The sequence below is a fragment of the Eupeodes corollae genome, chromosome 1 (genome assembly GCF_945859685.1).
Source record: "Eupeodes corollae chromosome 1, idEupCoro1.1, whole genome shotgun sequence".
NCBI lineage: Eukaryota > Metazoa > Arthropoda > Insecta > Diptera > Syrphidae > Eupeodes > Eupeodes corollae.
In genome coordinates this window covers 158391275-158418518 of record NC_079147.1, presented here as the reverse complement: position 1 = coordinate 158418518, position 27244 = coordinate 158391275, and the positions used below count along the sequence as shown (strand labels likewise).

The 27244-nt window shown below is 34.0% G+C and overlaps 1 protein-coding gene across 1 annotated transcript in view; it reads right to left on the bottom strand.

Annotated features, from left to right (window-relative positions):
• Positions 1 to 27244, bottom strand: part of LOC129939306 (dopamine D2-like receptor) — a 203282-nt gene that overhangs the window by 36959 nt on the left and 139079 nt on the right. Inside the window, exons 3-4 of the mRNA XM_056047282.1 lie at positions 10009 to 10233; positions 6372 to 6570 (exon numbers count right to left, since the gene is read on the bottom strand). Coding sequence (XP_055903257.1) covers positions 6372 to 6570; positions 10009 to 10233 — 424 coding nt within the window. The remainder of the gene's footprint in view (positions 1 to 6371; positions 6571 to 10008; positions 10234 to 27244) is intronic.

The following is a 27244-nucleotide window of genomic DNA, read 5'->3' as shown; positions in this document are numbered from 1 at the left end:
AAAAATATATACATATGTATCTACGTAAATACAAATGTGCGCTATTGAACTGTTAATTTAAATTCTTCGTCTGTATTTTACAAAAAGGATTTGATGAGAGAAGCCAATAATACAAAAATATACAATGTTTATATAAATTAAATTAGCTTTTACATGAAGGAAGTCGTGAACTCTTTGTTTTTTGCACTTTGAAACGATAGAAAAACATTAAACAGACCTGTTTCATAATTTGCTACTTCTTCTGGGAAACAAATTGTAAGAAAGCCATCTTTAAAGCGGTAAACCAAGTAGAATATAAGGTAATTTTTTTCGGTTTGGATACATTTATATTTATTTATATTAATCTTAAATAACAGAAATCATTGATCTACATAAATTTGTTCACTCCAATCAGGAAATCAGTAAAATATCAAAATAATATGACAATGCTGAAAACATGAGTGGTAAATACATGCAGGCTTTTATTTTGGAGTGAAATCATTTATCGGCGTTCGTACCTTGTTGTGGTTATTCTCTAAATTTTGTAGGAAATTCAGCTGCTAACTCTTGTCGATCGGCTTTTCAACTCTTTGATTTCGTGAAAATTTCGTACACGTTTTTCACAGCCAGTACATCGTATCGAAGGAAAGCGGTAAGTTTTTAGTCTCGAAAAAGCTGGTCTAGTCGACCTAAAGCTACGAAAGCCTTAGTCAACGGCTATTCAGAAATCGAAGAAGCTTTAACCAGCATATCTTTCAATAAAGTGCAAAAAGACATCGTGAGGAATGAAGCATCGCACCTTTTACAGAAGATGAATGGTCTCGAAACCGATTCAACGCTACAAACTAGATGTTCCAAGACCCGAAAATGATTCTTGAATCGGTAATGCGTGCATTAAAATCATTGAAATCATTCCTGGAATCCAAATGTGAGGTTAAATCCACTCGATTATGGAAAAGCACAAGACGCAAATCTGTCACCCAAGGAAAAATACAAAGTATCCTTCATCCATGTAATTGACCAGCTATCCATTTCTCTTACTGAAAGATTGCATGCCTATGAAGCTGTACGTTTGAGATTTGTATTTCTGAATCGCATCGAGAAGATGGATGCTGAAAATTTGCACAAAGGCATTGTTGAAAGTGTATCCGGATGATTTAGAGCCTATAGTCTTAGTAATGAGTTGGTTCAATTTGCGTCTTTGATTGACTCATACAAAAAAGAAAAGGGCTATGGGACGGATCAGTCGGCGGAACTATTTTACTACCAAATTCTCGAAAATCAAAATTTCAGAGCTACATTCCCAAACCTCGAAATTGCATTGAGAATGTATTTGGTTTTGATGGTAACAAATTGCACTGGAGTGCGCTCATTTTCAAAAATGAAAATTATAAAAAATAGGCACGATGGGACAAAACTATCTATCGAAGCACTCTCTCCTGAGCACTGAAAGCGATTCACTCCGAGTTTCGAGATCTGGATTTCAACGAAATCATCAACGATTTTTCGGCGAAAAAAGCTCGAAAGGCTCCGTTCGTTAACCCTATAATATAATTTCAGATAATTCTTTTTTCCGTTTATATTTATATGTGTTTGTTCAATACTAAAGGAATCCACTTGGTTTCACAAGAAATTATTTATTGAAAAAATCGAATGAAAAAAAATGGTTTACTTTATTTTGAAAATAATTTGGGACTAGGGGGCCTCCGGTCCTTTACTGCCCCGAAGCCTCTGGACCTCTAAGTCCGGCCCTGGCGGTATCTCATTCATAACTTCAGCAGAAGTAGTATTACAACATTGTATTGGCATAAAACAGTTGTGTTGTTTTTAAAGTACATATGTCGCAGCCATCAGAGATGCCACATCCAAAGTGCCAGGTTTCACACGACCACTACAGCCAAACTCCTGATTTTAACGACGATTGCCAGCAAATGCATGCAGCTAATCAACAGGCATACAAAACGGCTCTACGGTCTACGATCTACGAGGGGTGAGGAACACCGGCTTCTTAGATGGATAAAAAGGAAACATGCTCGTGATGGAGGAGATTGAGAGATGTCACAACAGGAATAATGTTAGTAAATTTTACCAAAAGGTAAAAAAAGCCTGCCAAGGGTAACAGCTAGCACGAACAGAACCTTGTGAAGACGAGCAGAAGAACTTCGTAGTAGAACCACAGTTTATGCTGAGAATAAGGAAAAAATCAATTCTCCAAACTGTAAAACGGCGATGACGAATCGTATTCCGCTGTAAGGGAATCCGATTCGTCCACTCAACCAAGGAGACGCCAAACAACAATCCTGCCTACCTGTACTCGACGAAATGAAGATACTTATATCGAAACTGAAGTCCAACAAATGCAGCTGGAGCTGATGGCATCGCTGCCGAATTATTCAAAGCAGCAAGTGATTCAAAATATGGTCGCAAGAAATCATGCCCGATAAGTGGAATCTCAGCATAGTTCGCTCAAAACACAAGAAGGGAGACCCTCTGAATTGCTCCAACTATAAAGGCATCGGTGTCCTTAACATTGCATACAAGATACTTTCTGTCATATTATGTGAACGTCTAAAGGCGTCCGTCAACAACTTGATAGTTCCTTATCAGTGTGGCTTCATACCAGGAAAGTCTCTCACTACGGCAAATCTTGGGAAAAAAAACAGGAACTTCAAATCGATACCCACCATCTCTTATTGATTTAAAAGCCAGGTATGACAGCATCAATAGGGAAGAACTTTACAGAGAAATGTCTAGTTTTAGCATGCCTTTCAAACTTATACGTTGTGGTCGGAAAAGATCACACCGATGAATTTGATGTCAAAAAAGGTTTTAGACAAGGCAATGCACTGTCATGAGACAACATTATTCAACATTATTTTGGAAGGAATTGTGCAAAACTTAAATATCAACACTATAGGCACAATCTTCTAAAGATACATCCAATTATTTGGATACGCCGATGACTTAATTGGAAGATAAAAGGGTGATGTCAGTGGAGCGTTTTTAAGCATTGCGACGGAAGCGGAGAAGATGGGTTTAGTGGTCCATGTGGGCAAGTACAAGTATATAAAAATAAATAAATTAGGTGGTAAAACAGTCCGTTGAGAACTAGGGCCTTATTTAGTATCTGTGGTATGATGGTTAGTGCGTTGGGCTGTCATGCTAGAGGTCTTGGGTTTGATCCCCGCCTGTGCCATCTAAAGTTTTTCACGGAAACTGCCTCTTGTGAGGAATTGAGAAATTATCCAAGATTTATTATTGTCGTGAAAAGTACGAGCATATGCTGTCTTAAAAACAGGACTATGAACGACGTCGTCTTGGGTAAAACTTCATCATGGACAGCTACAACTTTGAGGTAGTTGAGAACTTTGTGTACCTAGGCACCGCTTTAAGCTTAGACAACGACACCAGAGTTGAAATCAAACGAAGAATAACTCTTGTAAATCGCTTTTTCTTTGGACTTAGAAGGCAATTAAGTCCTCTCTCGAGCATCTGAAATCGCTATCTATAAGATGCCACTCATCATCCCCGTTCTCATTTATCGCTCTGGGGACTCGACCCTGTCACAGAAAGATGAGAGCATCTTAGCATGCTTCGGGAGAAATATTCTTCTGGTGATTTTTGGTCCCGTACGCATAGATGGAGAATGGGGATGAAGGTACAACGACGAGCTGTACGGGTTGTACAACGACACTAACCTGGTTAAAAGAATAAAAGTTGAACGACTTAAATTGCTGTGTCATGCAGAGCAAATGGAAATCAAAGCTCCAGCCCGGAAGGTCCTTAAATCAACTCCCGAGGGATGGCGCAGTAGAAGAAGGCTGCGACTCAGGTGGCGCACGCAGGTGGGAGAGGACCTCAACCAACTTGGCGTGCGAAACTGGAGACAGCTAGCTAAGGACCAAGCTTGCTAGAGACACATATTGGTTGAGGCCTAGGTCCGCCACGGACTGTAGCGCCACAATAAGTTAGTGAGTTTTATAATCTTATAAGTGTCATTCATTTCGTAGTTTCAGAGAAAAACAATTTATTTAAGTTTTGATTCAAAATTAAGTTATCTGTTAAAAAATAAATAAATTAGATGCGCAATAACTCTAAGAGAACTAGGATTATTGACTTTCCACTCTCAACCATTCTTATGTAATTTTTGTGAATTTCAATGTAGGCAGCTACAGTTTTTATGTTAAACCTGAACGTCTAATTTTAAGAGAGAACTTTTTATGACAAAAATTATTACCCTCGGCGCGCTTTAATGTTTGTAGAACGACTCTCAGAAACCACATAAGGAACGGTTCAATAAAACAAAATTGGATCGGTCACCCACATTCGCTACCGAACAGAAAAAGAATTTGTGCAACAGAGCTATGAGATTGGATCAAGTTGGTATGCCGCTTACACAAAAAGTAGTAAGGAAACAAGTTTCAGCAAGCCGGGAGAGTTTTTGAATAATCTTCCACTCGGGTCCGTAGTGAAGATGACCTCCAAAGGCTATATGAACCACTCGACTTTTGCTGATTTGTAGCTCATTTGAGTAAGTTCAAAGCTGTCGGACCTTGCCTTTTAGTTTTTGACAGAACTGCTTGTCATTTGGATTACAGTATTGTCGAGGAAGCAGAAAAACATGAAATAACGCTCTATTGTCTTCCATCAAACACCACACACGAGCTCCAACCTCTAGATAAAGCCGAGTACCACTTTGATCGAGAAGTATTGAAGTTTATTTCGAAGTTTCCAGAAAGAAAACTTAATAAAACAACGTTCAATGTTATATTGTCAAGTGTTTGGTCAAATTGCATGACATTTGACAACATAACTTAGGGATTTATAGCGATGGGATAGTATCCTTTTGATCCAGAAGTGATTCCAGAAATAACATTCGCTCCATCAGCACTCTCCGAGTTACAATGCCGGACAAATTTGGAAAACAATGTTCCAAGCACATATGGTACACAAACGCAGCAGCCTCACATTATACCGGACCCCTACAACTTGGATGATGACTCTGACAATGCTTCACTCTCAACGTTGGTAGCTCAAGCATAAAACAATGCTTCAAACAGTGAATCAATTAGAGGAAGCAGAGCATAAAAAATCAAATGAAAAAACTGCTTCCTACACCTAAAACTATGGTTAGTCGAACTTGAACTTCAGAGGCCATTAAGTTACGAAACATCTTTTCAAAAAGGAACTGGATACAGCTTCTGAATAAAGACCATCAACATCCAAAAGAGAACCTGAACGAAAGAAAGGCACAGGAGCATTGTATTGTCACGCCTGTAAAGTATATAGGATGGAAGACATGAAGCAATTCCAGGCTTGCGGTGCTTGGTATCACGAACTTTGCTTCGGATGTTAAGTTTTTATTTTGAATTTTATTCCAAAATGAACTGATTTACTTTAAAGGCTGATTTTTCAAAATGAATTTCTATTTGTGTTAATTTTTAGTTTTAAGTTTTATTAAGTTCCATTTTGTCAAGAAGACATTTTAAGACTCTCCTTGAAATATATTATACAACATATATACCATAAAAGTTGTCTGTTTTGCATAAATTTTCCTTTTTTCAACATTGTCTGAGAAAAAGAACGTATGGGCCTTATTTGGAGCGGAGGTTTCTAATAAAGCCCAACGGAAGGTTTTTTTTTTTAAATTATGGACAAACGTTAAGTTTCTGTCCTAATTTTTATAATCCATTTAGTTTTCCTTCATGTCTTACATAACAAGGGAGTTATTAGGGAAAACATATTGGGTGGGCCTTATTTGGTACAGGTACCTTAGTAAATCAATAATACCTAAATTAAGTACATCCTTGAGTTCTATCCTTTTTAGTTACCGATGTTCTGTGATCTATGCATATCTTCCTTTTGAATAAAAATATACACATGCAGAATCAAATACCTCATCAATATTCTGATATGACATTTCAAATTGCAACTTTCATAATCCATAATATTGAATTCTCATTATAGAAAGAAAACTTTAAATCTCATTTCAGTTCCTCACCAAAGTGTTGATTAATTGATACAAATTAATTTATCAAACGTTGATAAAGGTAGAATATCAATCAAAGTCGCTGAATGTTTTTCTTTTTAAATATAAAAAACTTCAATAAAACTAATCAATATCAATCATGAGATTTAAATCCTTTTTGTCCTTCTTGCCTACGCCATCAATTTTTCTAACCTCTGTCTGGAAATCAATTACATATTTTTTCTTTTGTGTGTCCGAATGAGAATATCTACCTTTTTCAAAAGAGTTCACGACCACCTTAGTAAACCATAGATGTTATATTCAAGGTGATATATATGAGTATCTAAGTACTTTCTACCAACATGCAATTCTAGAAGAGTGTATTACATATATGTTTTTTTGGTAGATGGCTATAGGTACAAACCTTCGGAAGAGTTCACTCTCGGGATGCTCAGCAGCAAAACGAGCCTTTTTCCTGAGTAATGGAATTGTTAGTGCATACGTGGTTACCATCATCAGCATTGGGATATAAAAGGCCACCAGGGAGCCAAACACAAAGAAAGCTCGGTTATTTATCACACAGACTCGCGGATGTGGCATGATGTTGGATTTATTTATAATTCCTGAAAAAAGAAATTGATATACTATACATAAATGTGTTATTGGCGAAATGCATTTCTAAGGATATGTTTTGAGAAGAGAAAATAATAAAACTTTAAATAAAATATTATGTGTATAGACCATTAACTAAACCAGTAAATGCCCTATCTGCACGTGACCGAAAACATTTATCTCGTTCTCGTATTCGAAAAAGTCTTAAAACGGAAACACATTTTATATTGTAATAGTTACAAAATAGTGATGATAATAATTTGTCCATTTCTTTTATTTCAAGAGCTTTACGATTTGCCATTTCATCAAAAAAATTTTCTGGAATACAGCAATTCGGCTTCAACTCATAAATGCAGTAGTTCTGACTACTATAGGAGAGGAAAGACTTGAGCATTTACGAGTATAAAACAATTAAACAGAATTGTCCAAAATGAAATTAAAGAAGCTGAAGCAGACAATTTCAAAGTAGTTTCAGGAGTGCAGTTCAATGATTGCTGCAAACCGATTTCCTTGGTTGAAAATTGCTCATCGAATTTTCGGAATATCGCTAGAAGGTCAGATTTTTGTCCAACAAATTATATTTACGATTAAGCGGCGAAGTTAACTAGTAAAGGATTTCGGGATTTACGGTTTATTGACTTGAAATGCAATCGAAACGTTTATGAATGGAATTTGACTTCCTGAATATGGCTACCGGGGGCACGTTTGCAGCGGTCGATTCGTTGGACCCAATTTCCGATGACTCGGGCAAACATTTTGCGATTAATGTTGAATCTGAACTCTTTCAATATATCGTCTTGGCTTGTTTGTAAAATAGGACCCACTAACGCCACCGGCATGCAAACAATATCAAACAGTTTTAAAATATCAATATTGTCATCTTTTCTATACCAAAATCTTGGGTCAATTTAAATAAATTCGATAATATTCCCAGTGGAATGTTGCAGTGCTTTTATTAACTTCTCATAGGAAGTTATTGTAATGGATCCGATTCGTCGAATTCAAAATTTTGACATTTCTCGACGTTTTATTTTTAGAAAGATGTCTCTGCGTGCGTGTGTACGTACGTTCGTACGCCCGTACGTTCGCGACGCATGAGATTAAAAAAAAATCAAGAAAAGTAAGAATATTATTCAAACACAGCCAATTTGATACTTTTATTTAAATGTTTTATAGGAATAGAATTTGAATCTGAAATTGTTCAATCGAATTGAATTGAGTTGAAACATCTTACACAGGCGGAATGAAAATTATAGTCAATTTGACTATATCAAACAAATGATAGTCTACTATCACCTTAGCCGATTCCACCCCTGAAGTTGTGTTCTATGGTAGGATAATTATTTTTATGTTTTTATGGTTGAGCTGTAAAAACAGCCAATTTTTTTCTTTTGCATTCCGATTTTCCTATCAATATGCATTAAATCAAGAGTTTTCCAAGCTTTCTTGTTAGATTTCCAAGAAACTGGCAAGTCTCTGAATGCAATTTTTTGAACGGTCGTTAATGCGCTGCTTTACATCATCTGGTCTACATCTTCTTGTCTTACATCAGCTGATTCACCCGATGCACATTTGAAACTTATGTTCTTTATTTTTCGCCACTTTTGGAGGCATCCGTCAGATGCATTAAAATTAGTAGGTACACCCAATTCGTTCCGAGGCTGCCATTGCTTTCGCGGACCGGAATTTGAAATATTTTGACTCCTTGCTCAGGAAAAGCATTTCATGCATAATTGGTCAATTTTGCAACCATCTATTCTTGAAGATGTCTTTTGCTTATAAACGTTGGATCCGCACTGCCATTTGCTATTGCTACGAATGTCTTCCCCTTGTAATAATAACAAAGCGCAGACTTTTATCAAAACCTAAGGGAAATACTCTACTAAGCTTATATAAAAATGCTCTGTCCCTATATTAGCGCTTTCACTGTACCTAGAATTGATTAAAAATATCTCGATTCAGTTGAGGAGTACCTGTGGCATGATGGTTGGTGCGTTGGACAGTCATGCCAGAGGTCTTGGGTTCAATCCCTGCCTGTCCCATCTAAATTTTTTTCACAGGTACTGCCTCTTGCGTGAAAAGCACTTTCTCAAATTAGCACTTCGGATTCGGCTTAAAACTGTAGGTCCCCTCCATCCCTAATAACATCACTCGCGTACAGGAATGATTGAGAGCTCTAAGTCACTAGATGCAGGTTCTTAAACGGACTGTTGCACCATCCAATTAATTTATTTAGTCACGGATAAATTAAACAATATGATATCTGTAAGAAGCTCCAGAAAAAGAATGAATGTCAACCCTTTATTTTGTGAAGCACTAAGGGCAGTTTAAGGGCCCACTGTAATACCACATGAATCTTGAGGCTTTCTTCTAAGCTTAATGAAACCAGTTTGAGTCAATTACGAAACGTAAACGACTGATTATTTTAACGTGCTAAAAATCGTTTAGATTGTTGTGGAAGAATTCACCTAGGTAAGTCTTGCGTTTTTCAGCTAGAGTGGGTGCTTCCATTCCACATTCATACAGCTTCTGCATAAGTCATTTGAGAATACATAGACAGTGCCCGGTTATGGCACTGATTGTCGAGCTTATATGCGATCTGCTTAGAGATAGCGAGAACTTTGACCCCTTTAATTCTATGATGTTTTTCGTGACCTGACAAGTGGTGATGTTATTCCACCTGATGTTTACCTTCTTTGAAATGTAGCGATTGATTTGCCAGTATTAGCTAAACATGGTATTTCTTGGAATGTCTCTATGCTCCTATACCCGGCAAAGGTTGTTGTTCTATCTCCGTTAGGGATTACCTACAGTAAGGGACTATTATAGAATTTGCAGAGCGAGAGTCAAGAGATTTGATAGCGGTCTGACTATCTGAGAAAATACGGATATCAGATGTTTACCAAGACAAACCTTTTTCTATCGCCAAAAGTTCCACCTAGAACAAACTACAATCATTGTGAAGGCGGAATGAGAAACATTCAGAGCAGAAACCTCCACTAATCCCTCTTCATTTGTTTTTGATCTAATTATGAAAGAGTGCATTAACTCGTCTTCCACGAGTGCCTTATTTTCCTAGAAAGATCTGTAAGTGCAGTTGGGGGTTGGTGTAGCATGTGTGCTTTGGAAAACTTAAGAATTACGGAGTGGCCAATGTTGTTGTTAACCCGCTGCAATGAAGCTTTGAGGCGAATAGCAGAGCTTGCAACTGCTTGTTTGCTGAGTACATCAAGAGGTGTTAGGTAGAGTAGGGTATCCAGTGTCGCATATGGGACCGTGCGAATCGACCCGCTTCTTTTATCAAATAGACCTAAATATGAGAACGTTACCATGTAAACTGGCTTCGAAAACAAAGGTTTCAAAATCTAAAAAGTGAAAGTTTAAAACTGTAAAATTTCGATATCTTAATTTATACATTTTATACGAAGAAAAAAAAAACAAATACTCACCTAAAACTGTTATTGAACTAGATACCATCATTGCCATCATCCAAACGATGGCAATTTTAATCCCAGCCAATCGCTTTGTCGATCGATGTCGTGAGCCAAGAGGATTTCGAATACCTAAATAACGTCCCAAGCTAATAAAACACATATGAAGGATGCTCGACGAGCAAGCCAATACATCACAAGTAACATATATATTACACCAAGTCACTCCAAGTGGCCAATAACCTGCAAAAAGAAAAAAAGAAACACAATTTATAAATTAAAAACAAATTTAAAAATTGTTTTTATTGTTTAGAAAAATTTGAATTATTTATTAAAGAATCGATGGCATTTGTTTATTATTATGCGTTAACAAAAAAGGCATTCTTTGAACCCTTTCAGAGATAAATATTTATATGGGATCTTAGATCTTCCGGAGTACACTACACATATAAACATATAACATGTGATTTTATAAATAAAGAACAAATAATTCAAAAGGGAAGAACTTTCTGTTTATTCGAAATTATGCCTTAAAAAATGAGATACCTTCGAAAACATACCCAACTTGCTATGCACATAATGTCGACAATTTAGTGACCTTTTTATTTTCTTCGATTCTGTGTTACGAAATTATAGTGTGGAGTGGCTTAAATGATCCCTACGAACATTATTTAATGAAACACCTACAGGTGACCTTTTATGTAACTACCAATATAAGAATATCCTTTATAGAATATCCTATCTAATCATCTCCGTTATTTTGTATTTGTGGAGCAAAGGAGCAGGCAGGTATATCGACTTTGTCAAAGGTGGATGAAGATGCCTTAAATTGTTACGTCTGAATAAACAGTGAATGGATAAGCAGATACGTGAATGAACATTACGGATCTGTTAAGTAAGTAACAAAAAGAATGGAAACAACAAAGGTGGCTGGAAAACAATGGAATCAAAAGGAATTTAACTATCTCCATAGCTGTAGATAGAAATGTAAACGTACAAAATCACAGAAGGTCTGCTCGTTTAAAACTCCTGATTTCTTATACAAAGGCGCCTTGAGAATCTGTGAACCTGAAAAGTGATAGCTCACACTTTCCAATACTAAAAGGTGAGTGGATCGAATTTAACAATTTCTAATTTTGAAAAGAGATTATCAATTTTTCATAAATTCTACAATTTAAATATGCCTGAACTCAGAATGAAACTTGAATATACATAGACACTTTATTTTTCTGTAATGCATAAATAAATAAATTAAGTCCGAACTTCGATTTAAACTACGTATATGCTTATATTTTTAAAATACCCGTTTCAACATTGTTTTTATAATTTGTAATTTACTTCAAAAACGTGGTATAATAGAATTGTTTGGACTATGTGTAGTATATTTAAATATTTATAATTGTACTAATACAATATTATGGCAATGCTTTTTATTTGTTTAAGTTGGTACAACTTAGAAATTATACCAAATACTTAGACTCCCGATGGACATCCATTTTGAGAGACATCAGATTTGGTCTTCTCCCTAAACCTCAGCTTAGAGTAAGACGTATTTTTAATTAATAAAGAAAACTTGAATCATTAAGAATTGTAACCATAGTTTTATTTCCTCAACGTAAACACAAAAGTGGCGACAAGGTTTAAAAGACAAAACAGGAAATAATAACTTTTTTTTGTCAAATTGTCAAAGTACTGAAAAATCAAACAAGTGAATAATGTCATCTCAGTCATTGGGAAAATTACAGGAATATGAACCTGGTGAAGACTACGAATCGTATGAAGATCGATTACGAATGTATTTTCAACTAAATGAAATACAAGAGGAAAAATACGTATGCAATTCTAAAAAATTAAGTCCAACCAAAAAAAACAAATTTGCGAGGCCACTTCGCACAAAGAGTCAGAATACGAGCTGAGCGTTATAAGTTTAACAAAGCATTTCAATGTGAAGGAGAGAGCACACAGAATTTATCATTCGTCTTAAATCGCTGGCTTCGACATGTGGTTTTGGCAATTTTTTAGAGGTTTTGCATTTAGTAGTAAAAACATCAGCAAAGTGCTGTAAAGATTTCCAAGAGCCCGAAATCATGTCTTCGGTTCAGCTTAATTCAAGAGCTTTAGACGATGCTCTTACCGATCGTTTTATTGCTGGAACCATGTCTGAAGATATTCAGCGGTAATTTATTAAATAACTCAAAGTTAAATTTCGAAGAGTGTCTTGAACTTGGGCTCAATATGGAAATGTCAAGAAAAGAAGCACATGCTATTCGTCCAAATCAGTCGTCAGAAGATTGTCACAAAGCTTTTCAGCAGGCATCAATGTCAGGTTCCATCAAAAAAGACTCATACAAAAAAGGAAAGCGCATGGATCATCAGGCAAAGTATATACCCACAAAAAAGTAAATTGTCATCGCTGTTTTACATTTACGTTTTACATGTAATCGAATGGGGCACACGTCCACTGTATGCAGGAATAAAGCAACAAAATCGCAGTCCAAAATAAATTTTGTTGATCAGATCATTGATGTGGACAAGATCTATTCAGTAAAGTCAGCTGAGCACGCTTTATGGAGGTGAGTACTCTACCTTGTTCTTCATTAATCGGATTAGGAGAGTATAATAATTTGGTCTCAAAAATTAAATTAGAACCATATATTGTAGATTTATGTTCAGTTACAGGTCAGAAATTAACATGCAAACGGAAAATCAAAGTCCAAGTGGAGTGTCACGATAAAATGTATCAATTGGAGTTAATTGTCATTGAAACTAATCAAGAATTTAAGCCGCTATTAGGCAGAAGTTGGTTGGATGTTTTGGTGCCCGACAGGAGAACAAAATTAGTTGGAAATCTGGATAACAGTAAGTTAAAAGTAGTTAAAAAGGGTCAAATGATAAATATCTAGAAGTCATTAGAAAAGATTTCAAGAACATAATTCATCCTCAGCCGAATCAGTCAATAAAAGGGTTCGAGAAGGACAATATTCTTTAAAAAAATGTGGTCCAAGTATTTCAAAAGCCGTACGAGGTGCCTTTTCGTAGACTTTTCTTACTAGATTGCCATTCCTTCATTGAAGGATCATTTCCTGGATTTTAATGATCTAATCAGAAGCTTGAAGTCAGCAGGTGCAACGTTAGCAGAGAGCGATCTTGTATCGCTATAGTAACAGATCTCGAGAACATGAAGGAAGATGATCTTACCGTTCAATTTGTATAGCAAAGACTGCTTGCTGAAGAGCGAAAGAGAATGGACCGATCTGAAGGAAATAAAGATATATGAAGATTTAAAAAAAACACCAAATGCATTTGCTTTGAAGATAAATAAGAACTAGAAATTCAATGGAAGATAGTACAACAGCGGAAAGCTTGGCCATACCAAAGCAAGTTGTAGACTTAAGAAAGAAGAAAATTTAGCAAAATGCTCAAGCAAAAAAGAACTAAGTATTATTGAACAAACCAAATTATAAGATGTTTATTTAATAAAATCAAAATTCGAATGAACATAATTAATGAAAAATTGAATAATATGAAAAAAGTAGAGAACCAAATATAGACAAATTATTTACAAAGTGGGATATGAACAAGTAGGTAGATAGAACAAACACCACAGTCTCCCCCACTTAGTAAAGGATATGGTTAACACTATTACCAAAACGGACTGGAGGGTGTCTTCCTCTAGTTGATCTTCAAATTTCTTGTTGAACTGGACTGGACTGTTATGACTGATTAATACCAATAAATTAGCAGGAATTACTTGAGCTGGATTAACTTGAGGATGAAGAGATAACGGAACCAGGATTAGGATTGCTTGGTTTTGAAATGTTGAATCTTTGACCTGGGCCCCATAAAACAGATTTCTTTTTTACCAAAGTTGTTAGAAGTTTGTGGTACCCGTGGCATGATGGTTAGTGCGTTAGACTGTCATGCTAGAGGTCTTGAGTTCGATCCCTGCCTATGCCATCTAAAGTCTTTTCACGGGTACTGCCTCTTGCGAGGAATTGACAAATTCTTCAAGAGTAACTATTGTCATGAAAAAGTGCTTTCTCAAAATTAGCCGTTTGGAGTCGGCATATAAACTGTAGGTCCCCTCAATTCCTGACAACATTACTCGAACACAGGAATGGTTGAGAGTTGTAAGTCACTAGGCCTTGGTTTTCAACGGACTGTCGTGCCACCTAATTTATTTTTTTTTTGTTAGAAGTTAGTTGACTTGTCGTTTGATCGTGCTACCAGAGTCTATAGAGTAACGAGGTAATGACGCTTTCCCAATTTAGTTATGATTTCTCCAAACTGCCATTTACTAAGATTTTTTACTTGAACTTTCTCCCCCCCTTGCAATAAACGAGATTGTTTGTATTCCAATTGGTGAGGTTGTGGATAATATGAAAAAATGGCATCAATTCGTATTCTTAGTTTTCTGCTCAGGTAGAGTTCAGCTGTTGATTTTTCATAGGCGAGGGGTGTAGCATGGCATTGCAAAAGTATGTTCTGTATTTTTGTATGTATTGGTGTTCGATCATTTGAGAGAGCTTTTGATCAGTGTTTTAGCGTTTGTATATTTCTTTCGGCAAGTCCATTTGTTGGAGAATCAATAAACTTTTGTAAAATACCGTGGTTTGAACAAAATGAATGAAACTCATAGCTTTGAAAAATTGAAGCATTGTGGGATACCGTAACTTGAGAATATCCATGAGTGGAGAAAATATGTTGATGTAATTTGTGGTATACTTGAGCTAGTTGAAACATCTTTGATTGCTCTGATTTCTGCCTATTTTGATTTCGCATCAATACAAACGAGGAAGTAGAAATTTTCGGAAAGGTCCAGCCTAATCGATGTGCATTCATTCCCAATTTTGTTGAGGTGTAACCTTGGAGCATTCGGTGGATTAGATCCGTTGATTGTACAATTTTCGAAGTTTCTTACCAACCGCTTGATGTCCTTGTCAATATTATTCCAATATACATCTTGTCGGGCAAGTTATTTCATCTTAGTGATAACCAAGGTCGTTTCGTGAAGTTCTGTCAAAATGTTTGAGCGTCAAGAATGTGGAAGTAGAATTCGATCTTTCGCTTTTAGGTCGATGATCATTTTTCGAAGATCAGATTCCTCTTTTGTCTTCTCTTTGATGATTTGAGCAGTAACTTCTTTGCTTGAAATCTGTAAATTTGTTTTATTTTACAACACATCGACTTCTTAACTAATTGATTGATCAGCTGTGAATTTAAGGTATTGTACTGGACCTCAAGGTAAGCAATCGACATTCTGATTACTTTCGCCTGGTTTGAATTGAACAGAATAATTGAATCCGGATAGAAGTGAAGCGTATCTGAGAAGTCGAGCTCAAGTCATCTGAGGCAATGCCTTATGTGGATGACGAATTCTTGACAAGGGCTGATTGTCTGTCACAAGAAGGAAACGTCTGCTGAAGATATTTGTAAAAATGAGCACCACCAAAAATAATAGCAAAGGCTTTGCGGTCCAGCTGGCTATAATTTTGTTCTGATTTCGTCAGAGGACGTGAAGCGTAGGCTAAGGGTTTTTTTTAATTCAATTTAAAGTATGACTTAATACGACTTGACTGGTGTCAGTTATAAGAATGACAGACAAGGTAGGATTAAAAGGCATGAGGACTCGGTCGCTGCATAGTTCGACCTTTAGTTTGATAAACGCTGACTCGCATTTTTAAGACCAGTACCATTTTTGTCCTTGCTGGAGACGACAGCGTAGAGGTTGTGACATAGTTGAGAAATCTAGGATAGATCGAGAGTAATACGTAACAAGGCAAAGAACTTTTTTACATCATCAGGATTCGAAGGAGAATGCATATCTTGTATAGCACGTACTTTTTCCTGAGATTAACTTATTTTGTTGAATTCAATTACATGTCCCAAAGAACTTATCTTTTGTTGTAAGAATAAACATTTTTTCGTATTGATGTGGAGGTCGTATTTAGTGAGCTTGTGTAGACATGCAACAAGGTTTTAAGCACATTCGTTTCTCATTGGACCTTAGACAATTATGTTATCGAAATAGGCTTCAACGCTTTGAGAATTTGACATAGTATTCGATTGAAATCTGAACATGCGGTCTTGATTCCAAAACTAAGACGGTTCATGCGGTAATATATGTTGATAAGGTCTGAATTTTTCTACTTTCTACGTCGACTCCCAAATGTAGGTAAGCTTTGTACAGGTCTAACCTGCAAACTTATTGAGAGTTGCATATGCTGGGTAAAACGTCATCAATTCATCGAATCGGGTGGTTAGTTTGTACTAGTCGTTCATTAACACCAAACTTGTAGTCCATACAGAGATGTACTCCGCCATCAGGTTTCGGTATTACCACTAGAATAGAACCCCAGTCACTTGCAGAAAAAAACGTAATAATTCCATTTTCATTTCAAGTGAATTGAATTCTTTGTCGACTTGTAGAGCAAAGGGCACGTTTCTTTCTCTCCAAATATTGCAGAAAATGGTTTTGTCATCGATTGAGTTGTTTAGTTGACTTTGAAACAAGGTTGACGGGTTTAACATATTTGAATCAAAAGCAACTTGGGATTTGGTCAAAGTTCGACTTAAATTAAGATGACGAACATCATTTTCGACTAGAAGTAAATATTTTGCACCTAAATATACTTTGCATTTTTGAGTCTTATAGCCGAGAGTCGCATCGATGAGTTATTTGTCGCAATTGTTGATTTCTAATAAATCCAGTATTTCGTCTTCAATTAATTCTAACTTGTAGAGTACTAAATGCTCAGCTTAAGCGTTGGCACAATCTTGGACATTAACGGCGTTCGTAGAATATTTGCTGGAATTTTTATTTTTAGATAAAAGTGTTGAAAGACATACCTTTCAAATATGACCTTCTCTTTTGTAAGAGTTACACTTGAGCTGTGATTTGTTGAACTCCACCCAGATGCTTGTAGTTGATAAATTGAGGTTTTGAACGTTAATGACCGTATGACTTTGGGCGGCTTTGCAGTCGGCCTTGCTTCTTGAATTTGGTCGCAGTTCCTTGCTTTCGATTTTTGAAGCTTCAAGAGCCGTTGCTATGAGTAAAATTTCATCTTTTCGGACTAAAACCTGTTCGCGTAGCCATCGTCTCTCAGACCACGAATAAATTGAGCACTTAGAAAAATTTCAGACACGGAAACAGATTTTTGGCATTCACATGTCACGTTTAATCCACATTCAAAAATACTTTTTTGTATAGCGAGGATACAAAATCAGTGATATTTTGATAGTCCTTTTGAAAAACATTAAGAAAGTAATGTTGAGAAACCACTACATTCTTCTTTAGAATTAGGTTCTTAAGATTAAGGTTCTTTATAGCTTTTTTAGGTCCTAGAAATGCAGCTAGCTTGTTGTAATGTTATGAACCAATAGAAACACATAGAATTTGTGCTTTTTTGGCTTCGTCTACAACATTTTTCATGCTGCCATAATTTTCAAAACCGCTCTAGATAATTTGAAAATTTTTTTTTTTCAGCGTCGTAAAAAGATTGAATATTGAAATGGCCTGAAGGTATTTGCAATAGTGCAACAAGGACAGTTATCAACTTCTTTTGATCCTAAAAAGCTTTTAAAATTTGATTCAATTGCTGGGAATCCATTGTTTATCTCTCGTCGCCAAATTATTGTACATTTAAAGAAAACAAAGAACTATTTATTAAACAAACTAAAAAGAAAATTTTGTTCGAAAAATCGCCGTCCACCGCCTGTTGTTCAAGCACACTTTCGACGTATCTTCGAAGTTGTGAATAGTCAGCCGGAATCAGTTGTTATATGAGCTGTGGCAGAATCAACATTTTTGTAGTAGTTTTTAACAATTGTTATGGGTGCGATAATTAAGTCATTTTCTTAAATGGCAGACTTTCAACTAAAACAAAAAATTGGTTTAACAACTTAGTTTTCCAGCCCTATACCAAAGAATTTCTCTGTTCTGTCTGGTGTTGGGTTATCTTTAACATTTTTCAATATACATATTTTAAAAATCTGAAGCAAATGTAGGACAAATTAATCTATTTGTTCGTTGGACAGAAAAAAACTCAATTTTGTCCACCTGTGTAATCTTTCCAAAACTAAAAGAAATTATAATTACAGACCATTATTTTCCCAACATTAAATCACGTAACTTCTTGCGTTATTAATAAAGATTTGATTATTATTCACAAGCCACAAACAAAATAACATCCCACCATGTAATTAAATCTAATCACCACATTTATTGAGCTATGTTACGATAAAAGTCAACATCAAACAAAACAAAATTAGGTAGGTTATAGGTACATCCTTTGTATATAGAAATTCAACTTTTTGTACAAAGACTGACTACATACATATATTATTTTCTATTCAACATCCTTTCCAATTTGTTGAAAAATATTGGCATCCGCGACACGTTTAAAATTAACTTGCAATCGAGAATGCACAATTTATCATTCTTTCGAAGTCAAGCTATGGCCTTCAGTGGTAGCGTAGAGATTGGTAAATTTGTCCGTACTCCAGAGAATACTATCTTTTTTGATTGATATAGCTGTTAAAATGAAACACGATACTCAATTTGTACATAAAACTTTCCAGTTTTGTCTGTGTTTTTTATTTTGCCTTAATGAACACAAGCTTTATGCAGAAGATGTTATAATAGCTAGGGATACATTTTTCAAATTTAAGTAAGATTTTTTTTTTAATTTATGAGTAATAAGTTGGCAATTTTCCAAATACTTTTTGAGAATATTTTGAAGTAAATAGGACGTTTTACAGATAGAAAATTAAGTCTAAAAGCCAAGGCCATATAATAGAGGGAGGCTACATGGGGATGCAACTAATGATGATAATATAGATAGAGCCATGCATCATATTTTGAAACAGTTTCAACTATTTAGGTAAATTTAAAAATAAAGGTTTTGTCCTGTTAGGAATGAATAATTCTTTTTTACACGACACGAACTATATATTACTTTTAAGACAAATGAGTCCATGATTGTTTTCTGTCAATTTGTAGAATAAAATAGACAACGCCCGAAAAACTGGATCCGGAGGTGGGAAGGACAGCTTCATGTATATGACTTGGTCATCCTCGATATTCTAGAATCAGACATAGCTGTTGTAGATGAACTGGGTTAACCACAATCAATAGATTCCAAAATATCGATGTCAAAGAAAAACCTTACCAACAGCCTTCAAACCCAAAGAAGAGGAAGGGTCCTTCTAATTGTTCACTTTTTCTTCCAACAGGCCTGTAAAGAGCTCTTCGATTTTAATGCCAAACTAGAAAGGACGGATAAATCTGGAGCAACAGCCTGCACGACAACACCTCCGGAAATGGATTCAGGATCATCGATTTTGCTGGGGGGCGAAACATCACGGTAGCCAGTACGCGTTTTCCACACCTCAACATAAAGTTCTCCAGATAAATCAACTGTCAACCAGATTGACCATATTGCAATGGTCGTTCGATATGCTTCTAGTATCATGGATGTACGAACTTTCCGAGGAGATAAAATCGACTCTCACAACTGCCAAGCTGTATCCAAGGTAGCACTTCGAGTTTCCAAAGTAGACAAAACAAGGAGGTGCTGGGAGGATATACAACGCCGAACGACTACAATCGCAAGAAACCGCCACGCCAAAAACTTGTACAACCGAGTCACAACTAACCTCTTTGTAAGATCTCTGCCGCCAACATAATGTATCGAGAACCATTGGCAAATTTGCCTAGATGCAATCAAAAAAGCCGCACCTTGGTGCTGGGTTTCAAACTGCCACCAAAAAGAGACCCCTGGTTTGATGAGGAATATCGGCAGGAAAATGTAGCCCAACAAAAGGCACACAAAGCGGACTTGCATGGAAGGACAAGAGCTGTTCATGAGCTTTATAAGCAGAAGAGAAGAGACCGATTTCACAAAAGGAAAAAGAGAGGGCACCATGCGGTCGAAGATGTTGAGAGGTTTAAAGCAGAAATGAAGTTCGAAAAATGTATGAACAGGTGAAAGGAAATTCACAATTACATAATCTTAGAACCGAAGGCTGCAAAGACGAAAGTGGAAACATAGTGGAACCGCAGCCAATGTTAAGGATATAAAAGATATAAAAGAACTACTTTGCAACGACTACGACGAACCGAATTCCGCTGTCAGGCAGAAAATCCATTCAATAAAGACGGCGAAAATCAATGATCCCTTCTTCCCGTCTTAAATTGTCATATCCAAGCTGAAGCCTAACAAATCCGCTTGCCCGATGAATGGAACCTCAGTATTGTTTGGCCGAACCTGAAAAAAGAGGGCTATCTAAACTACACCAATAGAGGAATATTCACATCACAGCGTATCCTGGAAAAAACCCAAGAACATCAAATTGACATCCACCATCTCTTCATCGATTTCAATGCCGCATATGACACCATTGACAGGGAAGAACTGTATAGAGTCAAGTCTAGATCGAGCCAAATGTAAATTTTTGTTGGGTGAGGCCCTAGTTTATACCGGACAGTAGCGCCACCTTAAGTATGTAAGTAAGTAAGTTTAGAAAAAAAGGATAATCTATAATTTAAGCAACAACGTTTTGAAGTTTTGTGACTAAACTTATGTCACGACTACATACATTTTATAGATACAATACTGAACTTAAATTGTTATTGGTTATCATTAAAACTTGGGCGGATATTATATAACTAGGTCCCCCTGCGCTGGGTTATCAAATTGTACAAGCAATTCTTTCCAATCTATTGTAAAGCTTAATTTAAATCATTCTTCCAAAATAAACTTCTGCAAACCAAAATTGTTTTAAGATCTAAAACCTATTTTTCGTTACATAACTTTTCAATAACACTAAAAATTTATATTACAACCCTTAATTTAACTACCGCTAAATTAATCAAAGGTGGAAAATACCAGTTTGAATTTGACACTTTGATTTGAAGTGGTTGAGGTTTGAGGTTTTCAGTATTCATATGTTCAGAGATTTTTTCGTTTAAAAGGGTTTTTTTCGAAATATTATGATTTGATAACTCTGAATTTCAAAACCGTTGACCAAAACCATTTACGTCGAAAAAATTCTCTAAAATAACAATTTTAGAACATTAAAGTTTAGGAATAAAAAACACACGCAACATTTTAATTAGGTGATGATGTCAAAACATAAAAAGCCTTAACCTCAGTTTTCGAACAAGGATTTTTCGCCTAACAATTATTAAGCCAGCATTACTTACTTTATGTAAATACCGCTTAATCCGCAAACTACAACAACAGCATGGTGTAGTTTTCATATAGGTCATTGTGGTAGGTGTGCATAGTCAATATTTTAAAAGAGAAATATCACCAGTTTCTGTCAAATGGATTTTCGACTTAAATAATTTCTTGAAAAAATTAAGATATTGTCTTTAAACTTATTTCATGTTATAGAAAATATTGTTTTCGATATTCAGTAAAATTTGTATAAAAACAGGTACATAATTTGTTAAAAAAGGCAACTATATTGGAAAAAGCGATGTTAACCTATTTGAACGTCGAAATTCTTCCATCTTAAATTGGTTCTATATTAGATTTTTCAAACATTCGCTTTAAGTCGAATGTTCGATTCGCTTGTCGTGATAAATGTTTTAAATCCACAAAAAAAAGGTACGCAAAATTGGTAAAAATTGTTGTTCGGGTCTCGATATCTCGTGAATTAACGAAGTATTGCCTTCAAACTGATTTCATTGTATGGTAGATTTTCTTAGAAGTTTTTAAAAGGCGCATAAATAAAAACATAGACATAGGGTCTTCGAAATCTTTTGGATTTCGAAAAACAAACCTAGCTTATAGTTTGCTTTTGTGATTTGAGAAATTCATTTTAGAATCGAAGATTTCGCCTAGATCCTTAAGGCTATCAAGTCTTTGTAAAATGCCGTTTTCAAGTTTATAATTATAATATAATGGACTGTGATTTCTAGAAAATGTCACAACGCTACATTTCTTATTGTTAAAATATAGACCATTGAAATTACACCCTTTAATTAAATTATTTAAATCAATTTTAATTTTTTTTTGCATCGTTAAGTGAATTTTTGGAACTAAATATTTTCCAAATCGTCAGAAATTTAGAAAAAATAAGATGTAATAGTAAACCGTTAATAAAAATGATAAGAAGAAGTGGTCCAAGGTGACTACCTTGAGGAACACCCGAAAAATTAATAATTTCCTTGGACAAGGCATTATCAATTTTTACCACCTATGTATTTCTACCTACTAAATATCTCTTTATCTACATTAGGAGCTGAGAGTGAAATCCATACATCTCTAGTTTTTTTTTTAAAGAGAACACTATGTTGAACGCGGTCGAAAGCATTTGAAAAATCAGTGTAAATAGTGTCTTCACTTGAGAACGCATTTTCACCACAATTTGAAAAAATTGATAAGTTTGCAGTAGTAAATTTTTGGAAACCTTGTTGGTAAATTGAAACGTTATTGTGAATAAAATTATGCAATTTGATTTTTACTACTGCTTCGAAAACCTTAGAAATTAACTGCAGTTTTGCAATTGGTCTGTAATTTTCAATCGAACTTTTTGTACCTACCTGATTTATGAAGAGGAGTTTTAATAGAGTATTTCCATTCATCTAAGAACTCACCATTACTTAAAGAAAGTTTAAATATTATACAAAGTGGTGTAGCAATTATATTAGCACAAGTATTTAAAAGAAGCGTTGGAATATTGTCTGGTGAAACAGAAAAACTTTTTTCAAAAAATAAAAGTAAAAAAATTCAACTACAAAAACAAAACAAAAACTGATAAGGAATATGTTTTGAGAACAAAGAAAAATACCGACTTCGAATTATTTACCACACACAAAATATTGTTATTAATATTTTTAATGTTAAATGTTAAAGTTTTAAATAAGACAAATAGATAGACGGGATTGGATTTATCAGTGTGGGTTGCGTCTAATCGTCTTTTTTATATGTACATATATGTATGTATGAAAATTAAATTTACATTTTACTGCTTTAAACTTTGTTGCTTAAAGTACTACTTTTAACTGAGGACTGGACCAACAACTTAATATGAATTGAAAATCCAGACCATAAACTTTTGACCAATTGACAAACAAGCCATAAGGCTGAAGTTTTATGTATATGAAAAGATTTGTTTGCAATTCAACGATATTCACCAAAAAGCGGTTTGCTGTCAAAAACAGCTAAAATCCTTCTTTTCACATTTAGAATTTAGAAAAAAACTTTATTAATGCCTTAAATTTTAATTATTTTTATTAGATCTTTCTGAGAGAAGGAGCAAATATTTAGATTGAATAAAACTTGAATAAGAGATATCCAATTTGATATTAAGTGTTTTTTTCTTCATTCAAAACGGATTATCTCTTAAATAAAAAAAAATTTAAGAACTTTGAATCTCTCGAGAACTGAAGTAAAAACAGAATCTATAACGCGTAATTTAAAAGTGAGACACTAAAGTTTGTTTTCAACTCATTTGTTTAACTTAACTCGTTTTTATTAACTTCAAATAGGAAGTTATTGTAATGGGTCAGATTTGTCAAATCGATCCATGCTAGAATCGATTTTTAGAAAAATATCTGTGCCTGCGTGTGTACGTTCGGGCAGTTTTTTCGTCGTCTATAACTCAAGTAACAGAAGAGATATCGACTCCAAAAAAATGTTGCTATACGGATAATAATAATACAATTTTGGTTAACCCAAAATATCTCTAAGACCAATAACGCAATTGAATTGAATTAAATTGTATTATTACATATTGGAAAAATAAAAACTAACGATTTTTTGTATAAATCAAAAAAATTGAAAAAAAAATATTTGTCATGTCAAACATTTTACGAACAAAAGATGATTTTATCTCCAAACCAATTGTGTGCAACGAAGAATAATGTTTTTAATATCTGGTAAAATTTTGAGAAAAATTGAATTATCCTTTTATTTATAAAATTACAAACCTAAAAACGAGGTAGGTTCCCATTCCGCCTGTCGATTTGTCTTGCTTAAAAGTTTGTAAGTTTATGTGTTCGGTTAAAAAAATTGTCAGTTGAATTGTTCTTAAAAATTTTAAAATTTCCAACAATATGTTTCATGTAAAGAAATATGTAGTTTACTTTGAAAATCTATTTTTGTTAAATAAATTTTTAGTCGAAAACTAATTTTTACTAATTTAAATAGTATTTCTTAATTTTTTACAAATTGGATGAATCAAATTATTTTGACAGATATCAAGAAATGAACATCAATTTTTACCAAATTTGCGCACTATTTCTTGGGAATTGAATTCTCTTATGAAAAAAACGAACCGATTTTTATTAAAAAAACTACTGAAATTCAAAAACAATATTTTCGGTTTTAAAAAAAAAAGTTTGAAGACAATATTTTTAGTTTTTGAAAAGTTATTTAAGTCGAAAATACATTTTTAAGAAGTTTTAGTACCTATTGTTTTTTTGTTAGCTTTTTATTTTTTGTAAAAACTGTCAAATAGATTTTTCTCAAAACCTAAATGAATGTTGACAACAATATTTCTTAAAAGAAGTTTAAAACCAATATCTCAAAATTTTGAAAAGCTATATGAGTCGAAAATCAATTTTTACCAACTTTTATTAATTTTTGTAAAAAAATTGTCTTTTTGGCTTTTCTCAACATTTTCCAAATGTTAAAAACTTTATTTTTCTATACTCAAAATTGTTTTGGAGATAAAATCATTTTGTATTCGTAAAAATTCGAGATTACAATTTTTTTTTTATTTTTGATTTATAAGAAAATCGTTAATTGGATTTTTTTTTTCAAAAAATAAACAAATTTGGTATCACGTAACAATATATTATATAAAATTTAATTAAAGTGTCTAATGTTTTTGGTTCGTGAGATTTTTAGGGTTAACCAAAATGTTCACCTTTTTTTAAACTGCGATGGTAAAAAAAACACCCACGCAATTTTCTTGACAGCCCTCTCTAAATCTTTCTGCAATATTACATGTGTAACAAAATATATTTGAAGTCGATGTCTCTTCTGGTTCTGGAGCTATGGACAACGAAGAAAACGTCGATTGGTAAAAATGTGCTTTCGACTCAAATAGCTTTTCAAGAATAAAAAATATAGTCTTCAAACTTTTTTTATTTCACAGAAAATATTGTTTTCGACATTCAGTAGTTTTTTTCAAAAATCCAACAATTGTTTTTTTTTATAAAAAAAATAAATCTACAAAAAATAGGACGGAAATTTGTTAAAATTTGATAGTCGGTTCTTGATATCTCTTTTAAAAAAAATTGTATTCATACAATTTGTAAAAATTAAAGAATTGCTACTACAATTGGTAAAAATTTGTTTTCGACTCAAAATCTATGTAACAAAGCTAGATTTTCAGACTAAACTATTTCTTGCATTGAAAAATATTGTTGGTAATTTTAAAATTTTTAAGAAATATTCAACTAAACTTTTCTAGCCCACCACGAAAACCAACACATTTTAAACTAAGACAAATCGACAGACTGAATGGGAATTTATCAGTGTGGGTTGCATCCCAACCTCTTTTATATAAGAAAATTGTCAATTCGATTTTTCTCAAAATTTCACTAGATGTAAAAATGTAATTCTTCGTTTTACAAAATTAGTTTGGAGATAAAATAATTTTTTGTTCGTAAAATTTTTGAGATGACAAATTTGTTTTGTCAGTGTTTTTCATGAAAAAAAAAAACATTAATTGAATTCTTTCCAAAAATATATTTGCTTGGATTACCTTACAATATAATTTTAAAATTTAATTCAAGTCATAGCGTTATTGGTTCGTGAGATATTTAGGGTTAACAAAAATGTTAACATTTGTTTTAAATAAATAAGATAGCAAAACAACCCACCCAACTTTCATGAGAGTCCTCTCTGCATTTTTCTGCTTTATTTTCTGTATAACAAAATTTATTTGAAGTGATTATCTCCAATAGGTCTTCAGGTATGGATGGCAAAAAACACTTCACGAACGTACGTACACACGCACGCACAGACATCTCTCTAAGAAATTTTTATTTCGACTCTAGGGATAACTTCCTATGGGAAGTTTAAAAAAATCGGCACATTCATTATCAAAGCACACTATTTGGGTGGCCATAGCAGTGACTTTTAAGGCAATCGACTTTTAATATTTGACTTGAAAAAACTGTGCAATTAATTAAAATGTTACTAAGTCTACAAGCTTCAACAACCAATTGAAATTGTTAGTTAAATATGTACTTGGCAAAACTAAAGCATTTTTTTGCCGTCGTAAAGCAATTTAAAAATTGTATCCAATTTATAAAGCAGAAATCATGAAATCTCTTAATTTTGGCATGAAAGGAAACCAGTTAATATTATTTTGAAGTTTCGATAAACTTCCACTATTTTCTGTGGTTTGGTTAAAGCTTCTGATAGTTGGAATTAAACAACATAGGTTAACAACTTGTTAATTGATGCCCTTTTTATCAAGAGTTTAGCACCATTTCAACTTCTGCAGCAATTTCTGAAATTTTTTTGGAGTTAATATCTTTCTGTTAATATATAACAGAAGTGGTTTCGATAATAATCCAAGTACTAAACATTTAATTGAAATAATTCGTGATCTTTGTTTGTTATCCAAAAGCGCATTACGCCTAATACAGTGTGTTGGAGCTCAAATCATCATAAATTACTTTATTTTTGAATTAAATTTTGAATAATTAACTTACTCTTAAATTGAATAAATTCTACTACTTTTATTACATTTATTTTTGAATTTGGCGCTTCATTTATACCATTCGCCATAATAACTTATTGTTGAATTCGCCTTAAAAATGTTACTTAAAAATAACGTAATTTCTCTCTCTAAAAATCTGCAATAAAATGTATGTATAAATAGAAGCTTTCAACTTTAATAAAATCTCTTTTCTTGTTCAAAAACCCTTAGGGGAAAAATCGCTGCATTTTCATTTCGTCGTTCGCTACAAGTTTATAGTTTCGCTTTTATAGTATATCGGCTATAATATAGTAATTTAAAAGTTATAGGATCTAAAGTAATTTCGCTTAATTTATCTCAACCAGGATCTACCTATCTTTTTCATAGAAAAGACAAAATAGAGTTCCCAGGTTGACGGTCAAAGTTGTTTGATCGTACATTTTTGGCGCCCAAACGTGTTTAAAGTGGTAATCCACATAAATTCCTATACAAAATTTAAAAAGAAATAAATTCTGTGTGAAAACTTATATATATCTTGCACTAAAAGTGACTATAAAAACTATAAACTTAATCAAAAAAC